At 39.8% G+C, this 13,857-nt stretch overlaps 1 protein-coding gene across 9 annotated transcripts in view; it reads right to left on the bottom strand.

Moving 5' to 3' along the window:
• Positions 1-9,997, bottom strand: part of LOC108680118 (MAP7 domain-containing protein 1) — a 100,557-nt gene extending 90,560 nt beyond the window's left edge. For 4 of the 9 annotated variants that reach the window (XM_018168874.2, XM_018168876.2, XM_018168875.2 and 1 more), the window contains exon 1: positions 9,331-9,997. In XM_018168874.2, coding sequence (XP_018024363.1) covers positions 9,331-9,766 — 436 coding nt within the window. In that variant the 5' untranslated portion in view covers positions 9,767-9,997. The remainder of the gene's footprint in view (positions 1-9,330) is intronic. The other 5 variants (XM_018168880.2, XM_018168881.2, XM_018168879.2 and 2 more) reach the window with 2 other exon arrangements.
• Positions 9,998-13,857: the final 3,860 nt, after the last annotated feature.

The raw sequence follows: 13,857 nt of genomic DNA, 5'->3' as shown, positions 1-13,857 counted from the left end.
TTATAGCTTCACGTTAGTGAGCACTGAATAAAGTCGAATCCAGCTGAGCGGGCAAACAAAAGCGCAAAAGACAAGATACAACAAGAGCGAGTAAGCAATGCGAACAATTAGCGAAAGATGCCGCTGTTGTAATATTTTTAATAAGTTGTAAAGGCAGAACGAATGATGAGCGAAGAGAGAGCAGGTATAAAGATGACGTGGAACATCAGCAGCCGTCGACATAGATGCTTTAATATTAAAGAAAGCAGGGTTTTTGCTCAGAAGAAAGCTCGACTAAATTTTGATTGTGGTAACGACACACACTACAATGGGCCGGAACCAGAGAAGAAACTGTAGTCATCCATCGAAACGTACCGTATACGTTTCAGAATAAATCGTTCTGTGAATCAAATATCAGCGCATTAGATTAAATCTTTGGAGCCATCCTTGCTCCAATTCAGTAACGGTTCGAATACCAATTCGAAAATTCTAAAAAAACTTGAGCCAACGAATGGGACGAGTATGATGTGCACCAATTAAATTTGAATTCATTCAACTCTTCTGACACTATTCGAAGGAAAAAATAAACCCGACTACCGCTTCGATATTTTAAGACAGCTAGCTGGCATAGGTTAAGGCATCGAGTTGAGCGCTAAACGAGCCTTGCTGCGAACTCTTATCGTTATCATCTGCTGAGATAGTCAAGCATTGCTTTTTGCTCAGATAACTTAGAGCGATTCTCCGAACGTGAACGAATAGTTGAAGTTCCAAGATAAATTTAATCATTTATTTGCGAAGAACCTTACGTTCTCCGGTGTATTCATACATATGGGAGCTGAATCAAGTTCTCGTTAGTTTCATTTTTTTTAAATTCGTCAATTGTTGAACAACTCCAATGTAGAGACTTCATATTGGTAATTCGAGAAAAATGAAGCTTAACCGTACTATATTCTGTTAGTTTAGTTAGAGTTAGTTTTGCTACAAGTTTCGAACAATTAATTGACCAACATTACCAGTCATATGAATAACTGGAAGCGGTAAATCAAGAATTAACTTCAATGGTAGCTCAGGTCTGCCATGGTCGACGCGTTTTAACTAAATCATTCCATCATTTCTTTCACTTGCTACGCATGTTGTGCTATATAAATTCAAAACAGATTGCAGGTAGAAGAAAGGAAAGGTTGAAAGGCATGGTTATTTGGTGCCGTTCCCTCATTGAAATCAGCGATACTTATTATATCAGTATCAATGATTGATTTAATTAATAAATAATAATCTTGAAGAAGAAGACTGACCTGCATCGCAATGATCGCAAAAATGCAGCGGCAACAATAAGTGAGCTTGCGTATCTCGACCGGCTGTCAAGACGCTTTCCGGACGCTCCTCCTATTTCAAGACTTAATTCTGCTACTAAAAAGACCGTAAAATTCCAAGACGAGACTAATTCACTAAATAAGAGGCGCTATTGCCCACCATACACAGCACACGGCGACTCACACTAAAAATCGAAGAAGCAAGGACAACGCCCCTCGCCTGCAGTTAGAACGTAGCGCACGCTAGGGAACCTGACTTTAAAAGTCAATTTTAATTTTGTTTCAACAAAAGATGCCGATAAAAAAGCTGCAAAAATTCAGAAATGATTTTTAACAAATCCGTCAAGACCTAAGTAGAGGCAAATACTTGCATCTTTTGCAGCTGGGTGTCCAAAATCTTTTAGTCATTCCCAACTTGGAAACAAATGGAATTTTTAACGACTAAGTCGTTAACGAATTGCAGCACAAACAATAATATTGGTTTCTTACAGATCAAATCTTTTGCCGACACAGAGTCGACTACATGATAAAAATGAATCAATAACAGTACAAACAAAGTTAAATAAATGGAAACAAAAATTTTGTTTTAAAGACGCCACTGCTAAGAAGTCTCTCTAGCAGATATATTAAGGATGAGATATGGCAGAGAAAGATGCAAAACATTTTGCTTCCAGAATCACCAGGTGCATGAGCTGTAAATATCCGTCATATACGTGGGATCAGTCTTGTCATGTACACAAGTTGGTCCTTCAAGATATAGCAAAATAAATCCACATCACTACAGTTGGCTCCTATGATTACTTGAAACGTGTAATTATTTATGATAACTTAAGAACGGTGAGCGAATCGAACTGAACGAATTTTTCTCGACACGTGCAAAGGGAGATATATTATATGCAGTTGCCGTGGCGATGAAAACCAGTGCCATTTGAGAATATTTAAGTTCAATTTTCATTGCTGACTACTCTAAGTACCAACATAAAGAGTAGTATAGTGCACTTTATATTTCATTCCGAACATGAAATTCCATAACTAGGAAAATGTCAGGAAAATTTAACATATCTATGATAAAAACGTCTCGGAAACCAACTTTGATCATTTCCAGTTACTTTGCAAACATTCAATTTAGGTTTAAATAATGCTGAATTAATTTCTTTCCCTAATCATTTTTTACTTGTTTTCGTGAATATTCCAAATTATGAAGCTAGTCTCAGAGTCATTGTTATTAAACTTGACGTAAATTACCGCGGCAATTTTTTGCCGTGGAATTCAAAGTGCAAACGCTTTCAATTGGCTGCAAACATAATTATCATAGAGGTTTATTAGGCTTTCCCAGCACAAGTCTGGTAAGACCAGTTTCAGCGTGGCACACGTCAACATTCTGATACTGAAACACAGACTTGAGAAATTTTGTGCCGACATCTCCGTGTTGCTCCAACGGATGAGTGGCGAAACTCATCCTGCGCACAACGGTGCTTATCAAATACAGTTAAAAATAAAATATTTTATCGTAAGTGCTTTTTAAAGCGAACTAATTGACACAGAAATTTGACAACCGATAAGAAACTAAATTCGACTATTCATCAAATAGTTAATTAGATGACTGGAAAAATAGTCAATTCACTGAGTTGGATAGAAAGTGCAACCAAAAAATATGATTTACTCGTATGTAAAAAATCATTCTCCAATGAATACAGAAGAGAGTAACAAATGTATGGCGAGTACCAAATAATAAAATGTTATAATTTTATTGTATATAGAGTATTAAACTTTCAGGTCAGTCAGTACACGTATCTTCCTTAAATATAGCAAAAAATTCAGTAGCCACAGAAGCAGTTCGCTAGTAAAACTGCGTTGATCACAGCTCAGAACACTGGGCACAGCTCAGAACACTGGGCACTGACCACACGAAACCTTCCCGCGCTACTGCAATTTGACATCAAACTAAGCTTATTCATGAAGCATTTCTTGCAATTAATGCAACAACCAGCCTAAACTTAAAGCGGAAAACAGCGAGAGCAAGAGAAGAATGTTACAAAAACCCGATAAATGAATTAATGAATGAGAAACTGAAAATTTGCAGCAGCAAAACTTTTCTGCTTCTCAAATGGAGTACCCGGTAACGGAGAAGTGTGATCATGAATTGTTCAAATGATGAACGTCTCTAAAAACAATTATTCAGAAACCCTAGAACAAAATCTCCTCTAAAGCTCAGCATCGCGAAACTAAAGTATTCAACAACCCAGATAATCCCATCATAAAAAGAAAACATTTATTGGTAACTATGAAAATTGCTACATAGCTGGTTAGCATTTCCAGCCTCCATGTTGCTAGCAATATTTAAATTTTAGCAAGACAAATTATTGCGTTTACCAGAGTAAAATTGACAAAGAAGAGATTTCGTTCCCTCTCAGCTAGTGTATGGATAGCTACTACTAATATTACTAAGGCGGCAAATAAAATTCCGGTAGCTGAACTTTCTTTTAAGGAAATGAGCATCGTCAGGTGTTGCGAGTGAGAAATTTCTGGTGAACGGAAGGTAACATTATCAAACTCAAATCTCGATATTCAGAATACGATATTTACTGAAAACTTTACAGTCTGCGGTCACGAAAGTAACAACATTGTGATAAATTGAACTTATAAAGTACACAGAAGAAAAACTATGGCACAGAAAAACAAACTCTGATGAATTCAATTGATTTAACAATTGTTGCATATAAAATAGAGTTACGGTCCACTAAACCACTTTCAAAAGTAATTATTGATCAATTGAGCTGTCATGCACGAAATTTTCACGGGAAACGGAAAAAAATTGCGTACGCTTCGCAAATTAGCTTAGCATTATGGAAATTTTTACGTAGGAGTCAAAATTTTATGCACCAGCGTTACGTTCTAGTGCATAAGATAAGCATCAAAATGTTCAAAATTTCTTATATTTTATATAATTTATTAAAAACCAATTAGTGGAGACAAAGTTAGTTGGTGGCCAAATGTTTACTAGCGCTTCAGCTATTTAGCTATCTCGCACCAAAAGTAAAGATGAACATCACTGAAGAGGTGGAAGGTATCAGTTATCGAAAGTTTCTTAAATAAAAAAAAATCATTCATCACCCACAAGGGGTGGAAGGTCTCAGATGTCCAGCCCGCTGAAGCTGGCTCGAAAGAAGCAGCGTTAGCATCTCAAAGAGACAAAGTGACAAGGAGGGACAGGTGAAAAGCAACAGAAACGAAGACACTCGAACAAGAGGTCGCTTACACGGGACGTCGGCCGCCCGCACGAGAGAGACAGAGAAGGGAAATGTAAGGAACCCTACCTACATAATAACTTAGTGTAAGGAATCCTACCTACATGATAACTTAATGCAAGGAATCCTACCTAAATAATAACTCAATGCAAGGAATCCTACCTACATAATAACTTGACCCCACCACTGAGCCCTGCAGTCAGACACCGCGAGCTCAGCGGAAGCGCTCAGAAACAATTTCACTAGGAGCCCGAAATCCCATAGGACTTCTGACGAGCATGCACAGACACGGGTCAGAAGTTCCCTCTGGGGGACAAACTGGTTAATATAAATGTAATCTATAAATGCATTGTAGTGCTAATGATGACAATCAAGCTCAAAGCAGATATTGTCTTCATTTTCAGAATACGTTCGAGCTGGGTTCAAGCCTTTCACCAGGCATGTGTATTTTCTGCCTGTTTGCTTCACCAAACGTAACGGAAGTTCGCGTACTTCGGCAAAAATATGAATTAAAAATCAATAGTTGCGCCACCCAATGCAAGGACTGCAGGGAGCATAACAATTATCGCGGCATATGAGCGTTTGGGCACGGGACAAAATCTGCTGCGCCTTGCAAATTCGTATACCGAGCTAAACACTAGCAAAAAAAATGGCTAAAGCATGAAAGGAAATACCCATTATTACAGAAGATGTTGAGTCTAAGATTATATTCCAGCAAGTCTAAAAGAAAATAAGAGTACAGCCAGAAAGCATCATGAAATATTTTGAATTGGAGAAATTTTTGATCGGTAATGAAAATAATTTTATTATCACAATGGTCGTGACATTTAAACTGGAGACTTAAACAAAACAAACTTTTACCTTGGTAATCTTGGTACTTGTTTGGGACATAGCAGTCCCAGGCCACGATGGATCGCCGCCTCTGATTATCGTTCATCCGCCCTCATTTGGGCCACCTGATGCACGATGCTGTTGCTTGCTTCTCGCCGCTGGTAGTGTTGCAGGGGAGGTCGATCTGGGATTGTGCCCAGGAAAACGTCCAGTTATCTCTTGAAGGTCTCCAGGGTGAACTCCCCATCTCTTAGATCCTTTGCTAGGACGTTGAACAGCCTTGGCCCTGCCACGGAAAGTGATCCTTCCCGCAGAGATTGAAATCTGACTGCGGATCTGTTACGCAATGGGGGGATCTTGCACAGTCTCCCCCTTCTCTCGTTGTGATGTCTCAATCCTGAAGGTCTCGCTCTCGAAGTTTGGCACCATTCCGGTTATCATTTTCCATGTATACAGAATGATATACCTCTCCCGTCTCCTCTGCAGTGAGTACAGACCCAGGCGCCTCAACCTCTCCCAGTAGTTCAACTCTTCCATCCCTCTGATCCTGGAAGTGAAGGTTCGCTGGACACCTTCCAGTTGCCGCACTGCGCCGAGTGTGAACGGGGTCCAGAGTTGGATCCAGTATTCGAGAATTGGAATCACAATTAAGGGCTCTTAAGAGTGTGAACCATTCCAGCTAACAATTCTTTAGTATTTAGACGAGTTTGAAATACTAAAATAGCGCTGCCAATGAAGCAAATTTCTTCAATCTTTGTTCTTAGCCGGGCGACGAGCCCAGAAATAAATTAGTTGGCTATTGCTATAGCTTTGACCAATTTCTCTATAGGCATGTAAGTTTCAATCGCATCGCACGAGAGGATGTGCGTAAAGCAGCAACAGTGCACGACGACTATCTTCTACCAACGAGCGAGCATAAGAGAACCGAAATATGACGGATTTGTCAGCTCATAGAAGGCACGATACTTTTGTAACGCATAAATAAATCAGCGTACAAATATAGGCAGATAATATAATTGAAGATAATATAATCACGATAATTTAAGAAACAGCAACTCAACTGAGTGGCATCGATAAGATCAAAGAATTCATTTCAGTCAAATACATCTAACCTTTAAAGGCAGATATTATCCAACCGATAAAAGCAGTTGGAGGCAAACCATCTGTCAAAAGATGAATCGGTTATCAATATACAGCCAACGAAATCGAGTAACGCGTCTGGCCAAACAGCCAAATTACAGAGCTTGATATGCCGCGTGCTCTGAACCACGCGTTTCCTCCATTACTCCCCTAACATCAGACCGCGTGTTAACATTAAATTATCCCACTGAAATAACGTATAACCAGTTGAATACGAGCGTATTCGCAGAATCATTGTTAAAAAGAGTGCAGTGGCATGCAAGGCTTATTCTCTGCTTACAAATTAAGCAGAGAACGGCTTCAAAACTTTTGAAAATAATCACAAAAAATTCCCTCTTCTGTATATGATTACACGAAAGAAATTTGGAAGCAATCTACACTCAGCTTCTGAAGAAAAAAAAATCTAGTAGTTCCAGAGCTGCCAGCAGTCTCCATGCATGAGACTACGCATTGCTTTGCAAGTTGTGGCTGCCCAACTGCTCACAGGAAACGCGAAAGTCTGACAGCCTCACAAGACCCGAACAAAATAATCACAAGGCGCCAGTAAATAATCAGGATGAAGGTTCGCAATGACTAAGCAAACTCTCTGAACTAACATGAGGCGAACGTCAACATCAAACAACGTACAGATACACTATGTCGTACGGATACTACAGATGAGTTTACACTAGATAAACGAAGGTCATGCCCAAGCAGTCAGTAAGAAGGAAAGCGCAAAGTAGTATGCATTCTATTGTGAAGGAGACGAGTTGTTAAGGAACCACGATTCCCCTGAAATTATGTTGAAGCGTGAAGGTATTCCACCATGTCTCCAAAATTCTATGAAGTTTTAAGCATGGAAACGCAAAGGCTCTTGTTTATATTGCCGTGGAACTCTTCTGCGGCGAGAGTATATGTTCAGTAACGAATATATTGGCTTTATTGCGCTGCCTACTCTAGAATTTTTGTTTCAAATTCGATCAATATAAGCATTGTTTTTGCATTAAATTAAATTAAAATATATAAAATGTTCTAGTCTACTAGTAAGCTCCGCATGAAACTTATGTTTGATTCGTAGAAAAGTCATTATATTTCAGATCTAATTCTCAACTCTTCAGACACGATGGTCATTTCAGAGGAAATCCTATTCATTTCTAAAGAATATTTATAGTTGAAAAGTTTCAATTTTAAACAAATTCTTTTTAGAGTTGAAAAGAATATAAAGAGTTGGAAAGTTTCATGAAGAAACCTTAAAAAAGCAAGAAATTCGGGCTAACCGATATAGCTCACGAAAAATACAACTAATTTACAAAATATATGAGAATTCTTGAGGCGAAGTTATCCACTTTCCTAAACTGCCTCTAGTTCTTTGCCCTAAAATGGCGCGCCGGAAAAATAGCCTGTAATAACGCCCAAAGATTTCCTTCGGCCGCGGTAGCCCTCAGATGACCAGGCAATAAAGCAACAGTTAAGCACAAGCCCCACGACCTCAATTTAGCGAGATAACCAATCCAATAAAGGAGGCAGGAGTTATCCCTCACTTGACATTATCCCATGCAAGAGTAAGTACAGCACTAACCATTGAAGGCTTTTGTTCTAGCGTTGCGATTAGAAATTAACTCACGTAACGGCGACTGTGAACCACTTAGCTCGGCTCAACAGGCGACAGAGAGCTTGGAAGTTCCTTGTTAACTCTCACTCTATGGCCTTACCTGAAAATGCAAATAATGAGAATAATTAGTAAAGAAATCTTGGATAAGATAGGATACGAGTCAGTTATAATATGAATCAACACAAAACAACACAGGTTTAATACTGGTAAACTAACAATAACTCAAAACACACGAGTCAATGAGTAACGTTCACGCGCAACACTCAATTTTTACAAATAGCCAAACAATCAAATTTCCAATACAGCTTCAATAACAGCTGTCGATCAACCGTCGCAGTGCATCATCGATAATAAAAGCATAATCCTGCTGTTTAGCATTAGTACTTGTAAGTTTAAAAGGTAAAACGTCCTCATGTTCATGTTCAGAAGTGTTCTTAATCTAGCATTAGTTTACCTACACCAAAACGAAGATGACAAAGAATTTTCTCGAATTTACAACAAATGGCTTTGTCAGTCGATTTTTCTCTCGAGACGACAGAGACGAACAAATGTTCTAGCTTCTCTAGTCTCAGGTCGTTAAACAACACTAAAAAAGTCAACCTACAGTTGGAGACCGACTGTCGCCCTCCAAACGAAGACCACGTGAGGGCAAAAACATCTGGAAGAAAATAGATTGGAAAACTCGAAATTCACCTGAACGACCAGACAGGCGAATGCCGAACATGAATTCGAACGAAGAAACAGGGACAGAAAATGGATAACAAAATGAAAAGCGCGATAATGAGTAGTAAACACCGTGGTGGCATTCGACTTTTTACCATAATAGTGAGAATACCGAAACCCATACAACAAATCAGATTACACAAGAAGTAATCCGCTCAAATGTGTCAAGCTTTCACTTCGGAATGCAACTGCGCAGGGGGCTGCACCTTTATTTCCAGGAGTCATGAATGCTCGCACAGGCTTACCTATAAGTATGGTGCCTCGACCAACAGTGGTGACAGTGAGGCACAGGGTTACCTATAAGTATGGTGCCTCGACCAACAGTGGTGACAGTGAGGCACAGGCTTACCTATAAGTATGTTGCCTCGACCAGCAGTGGTGACAGTGAGGCACAGGCTTACCTATAAGTATGGTGCCTTGACCAGCAGTGGTGACAGTGAGGCACAGGCTTACCTATAAGTATGGTGCCTCGACCAGCAGTGGTGACAATGAGGCACAGGCTTACCTATAAGTATGGTGCCTCGACCAGCAGTGGTGACTGTCAGTCCTTGGTGACTATGACGCAACGAAACGCCGGACCGTTCGTGGTTAGTACGTCTGTGTGAAGACCGAAGGTTCACGGGAGTGTTAGTGTCAAATTTGTTACTCCAATCCGGCAGTGAGGCACACAAAGCAGGGTCAATTGATGTGAGATCAGCCCTGAAGGCTCCGGCATCCATGCCCAACACGGAGTCGGGTAGAAGGAAGAAAGAATCACACGGCCACGAGTCGTACTCTCGGGGCGAGGGTGGGTAGTTCAGAGGGTCGAGCAGCTCGAGGGAGTTGCGGCGTGCAGCGGCTCCTGATGACTGAGGGGAAGTCGGCCGCTTGCCGGGACTAGCGGAGGCAGCGTGTGTATACAAACGTCGGGGAACTGCCGACACAGAAGCAGAGCGTGGCATGGTGCCCACTTGTCAGCACCACACTAGACTAAACGAACTCTTCCATTGCTATCACTCTAGCGTTTATATTATCTCTCCTGTAACTTCAGTGAGGTGTATCACAGATACGATTCGTCCACCTCTGCTCGCCGTAAACAAATCTGTCCTGGGCGCTGACCTAATATTAACTATCAATAACTTATCACATTTCATATATGTTTTTCATCAATACACAGTATGAAAATTTAATCACTCCTGAAAATAAAGATAAATTGAAGTCAGGACAAATTAGCAATAATTTATAGAGAAAGATCAAGCTCACACAAAATCATGATTACCTGACAAATTAGTTACAGATTGTACAGAACGATCGTATTCAAATATAATCCTGATAACGTAATATTTTCCGCGAGTAATAATGATTTCTCAATTAAGGCTCAGGAAAATCAACAACCAACCGGAAACAACTTCATGATCATATTGCACTAAGTCAGCAATAGAATAAATAATAAGAATAATTATCCTTTTAGCACCCATACTTGAACGCTCAAAAGCTTTTTAAAAAAGTGAAACTGGAATTACAGCAAAGCTCATGCAAAAAAGCATAAATCTTTCTAAAGCATAAGTATCATCACCCGAACTTCTGAAAAAATTGTTTAGTGGATAGTCTTAACAATATACTTAATTTCTGCTTACCAAAGGTAATTTTTTATTGCGATTACGGAAGCGTGAGGGCATGAAAAGAATCTGAAGAAACCATAAACGGGCTCGCAATTATTAATTCAACTGCATTAGATCGGAAGTGGAAGTCAGCGAAATAAATTATCAAATATAGTTAACTATCGGCAACAAACATGATTTGTGGAACGGACAGGAACAGGGCGCGGAAGGGATTCATTAAACGAACATAAATCGACAGGATACTGCACTTTAATGGTGGCCTCCCCCAGCTACTGCTTTCGTTAAGCGCCTGCGATGGCGAGCGGCAATTAACCGAGTTTTCATTGCATATTACAGGGAGCCAAAAAAATGTCCGATACACTCGGCGAAAGAATTAAAACTACATTGAACTTTTCCTTTATTATCATTGTATTACAGCGGTTATCAGTTGCAATTTAGAATACATAGATAAATGCTGAGTTGGGACCCATATCTCACCAAACGCAGCCATCAACTTTAAAGCGTGTAGGAGGCCAAAAACTTCAAATTCAAAGGGTAGCCCCCAAAAAATTTAAACGCCTACTCAAGAGCCCTTGTGATATTCTTAAAATGCCATTTCCCCCATCAAAGTGTTAAACTCAAAGAGAGACAAGATTTCACTTGTTGTTACTGAAAAAATTAATTTATTTGTCGAAATATTACAATTTTTCAGCAAAGCACGATACCATGCGAACAGAACGAGCCACACCAGCGCCCTGTGGAATGTAGAAGCAAAGCTAGAGAGCAAGCAGTGTTGACAAGCCGTAGAGTTCAGGGCAACGGCACAATTGCGAGAACGGCCACGAAGCAAGCAAACAGTCGAGAAGACAAGCTCTCCAGGCTAGTTAACTGCCAACAAAGACACACATTGCTCACATTCGAGCACCAACTGGTATTTGAATAAACATAAGACTCAGGGTAACAACTTTACAGAGCTATTATACTCACAAACAATTGCATCCCTGCTTCATGCAACATGTCCACAGCTGTGAAAGCTTATACTTAAAACCGGATACTAGTACAACTAAAAACTGCAACAATGCTTCGCTCGTATAATCGCAGTTACGTGGACAAGATAAATTGCTATACCTGTAAGTATGGCAATGTATATTTTTCTTTCTTAGGTTCTTCCTCACAGTATCGATCATGCGAGTGAGCTGCAGTCTACTCCAAGAAATGGGGAATATGAAAATTAAGCAGATCTTTAGTACCAGTAGCGCTGAAAGCTTAGTTGTGTTATCAGACCCCTATATTTTGAATTTAATATAGAAACTTAGAGTTTAGCCTCAACAAGAAGAAAGGTGCGAAATTTATAAATGAAGTTATGGCGTAAATTTTGGCAGTGAAGAGAAAGCAGAAATTTGGAAACTCTTGGAGCGTTCCAAGTCAATTTCAATTATGAATCAGAACTGAACAGGTTTACATCATCTCGTTACCAAAAGCACAGGAGCGCCCATTTTTCATTTCCTACAATTTCCTACCTAAACAGTCAAAACATATTAATTCAAAAAATAAAGAATGAATTCCAATTCTCAACTCGACACGACAGAAGCAGCTGTCGCAGCAGAGAACGGTCCGACGACACCAACAGGTAAAGCAGTATTGCCCGGCACTGACCACACCAACAAGTGAACTGAACAGTATTGCCCGGCACTGACGACACCAACAAGTGAACTGAACAGTATTGCCCGGCACTGACGACACCATACGACACCAACAAGTGAACTGAACAGTATTGCCCGGCGCTGACGACACCAACAAGTGAACTGAACAGTATTGCCCGGCACTGACGACAACATGCACCAAAGCCCAATCAATGGCAGCCTGACTGCGATAAACACACCACTGAACACAAGGCCACGACGATCGAACGTCGCGTATAGCGTGACGTCACAAGTATATCACGGTGCTCCAAATGTCATGCGTGAATCTGTCACAACTTTAGCCGTAGACCAAGAGAAGAGAAGCATACTAAGATACATATAAGAGTAGATATAAGATCAATTTGAGAAAATATCCTGCATAGTCCTTAAAGCATTTCCAACGTCTGAGCGTAGATCTTTCGAACATAGCATTCACTCTGCCCACGCAAAAAGTTTGCTTGCTTCGATAAATAAAATCAACAATGACAAGCTAAACCTTCCAACCTCTCTTCACCAAACCTGCTCCTTGAAAAGCATTTCAATAGTTGCACGCATTTAAAATTTTCAATCAGCTTAAGGATTAGAACTCGTTTCTATACCAAGATTCTGACATAGAAAATTAAAATTTAGCTATCGATTTTAGTCACGTATCCGCAATAAAATATTTTTAAAGTCCACGATCAGTGGAGTGTCACGTAGCTTATTGCGGTAACTTTTTGCGGCTGCGCCGGTGAATCTTGGATCGTCGCCGATGGATGTTGACCAGTCACTGTTATATCCGCGACCTCGATCGCTGGTGTATCTTATCGTGTAGAAGAAAAACATTATCGTCTTGAAATTTAAACCGCTAACGTAAATAACCATATTTGCAACGTTCTTCTCCATCGTAATTTGTTAAGGCCACACATATTACCCATGAGGTCTCATCAAGCGTTAGAGAATACAACATAAAAAATAATGTTCATTGTATCCTGTTGTTTTATCTCGAATAAAAATTTTTATTTTCATTTCCGGATGAAAAGAACAATGAAGGATATCAAACTTTCGTTCATTCGATGACTGTATTGAGACTTTAGCCCCCATTCGTGTAACGCCTTGGGCAACCCTACTAGTAAGTGGCTGCACGAAGGAAGTGTGCCACAAGTAGCAGACTTAAAAGTTGGATCCTTCAATTCAATTTTTTCAGTCTCATTTCTTCGGGATTATGGATGAAATTGGAGGAAGTGATATGAAGTGCGACAGGTTTCTGTGAAGGGATTCATTAGTGAGAATAAAGACAATCCTCATATACGGCTGATTGAGCCGCACCACAACACACGACCATGCAACATTCAAAACTTTTCTTTTCCGACATTTTTAAGCGAGAACGATACTCAGTAATTCATCGACTCGGCAGCAATTTTGAGAAAGAAATCCTCAATATCAGCGGGTACAACGCGAGTATGCAGAAAAAATATCTTAAGGGTTGCTTCAAAAAGACTAACTTCTACGTATAAATAATTCACCAACACGAGTAACCAAATCGAGTGGAATAATCTACGGATGAGGGATGATTTATCATAAGCATTAGCAATGACATTATTCATCGAAGAAGAATGTCATTACCATTTATCTTGAAGGTGACATCACATGCAAATTTTCAAATTGGAGAGTACAAGAGAAGAACAAATCTCGGACTCAAAAAGAATATACATTGCAGAATATGTTGATACGCTTGGACAAATTAATGCCAATATTAGTTCAGTCTTAAAAATCGCAAGATACACCAAG

This window comes from Hyalella azteca, unplaced genomic scaffold (genome assembly GCF_000764305.2).
Source record: "Hyalella azteca isolate HAZT.00-mixed unplaced genomic scaffold, Hazt_2.0.2 contig9912, whole genome shotgun sequence".
Lineage (NCBI taxonomy): Eukaryota > Metazoa > Arthropoda > Malacostraca > Amphipoda > Hyalellidae > Hyalella > Hyalella azteca.
The sequence above is the reverse complement of the archived record's forward strand: the minus strand, read 5'-3'. Positions and strand labels throughout refer to the sequence as shown.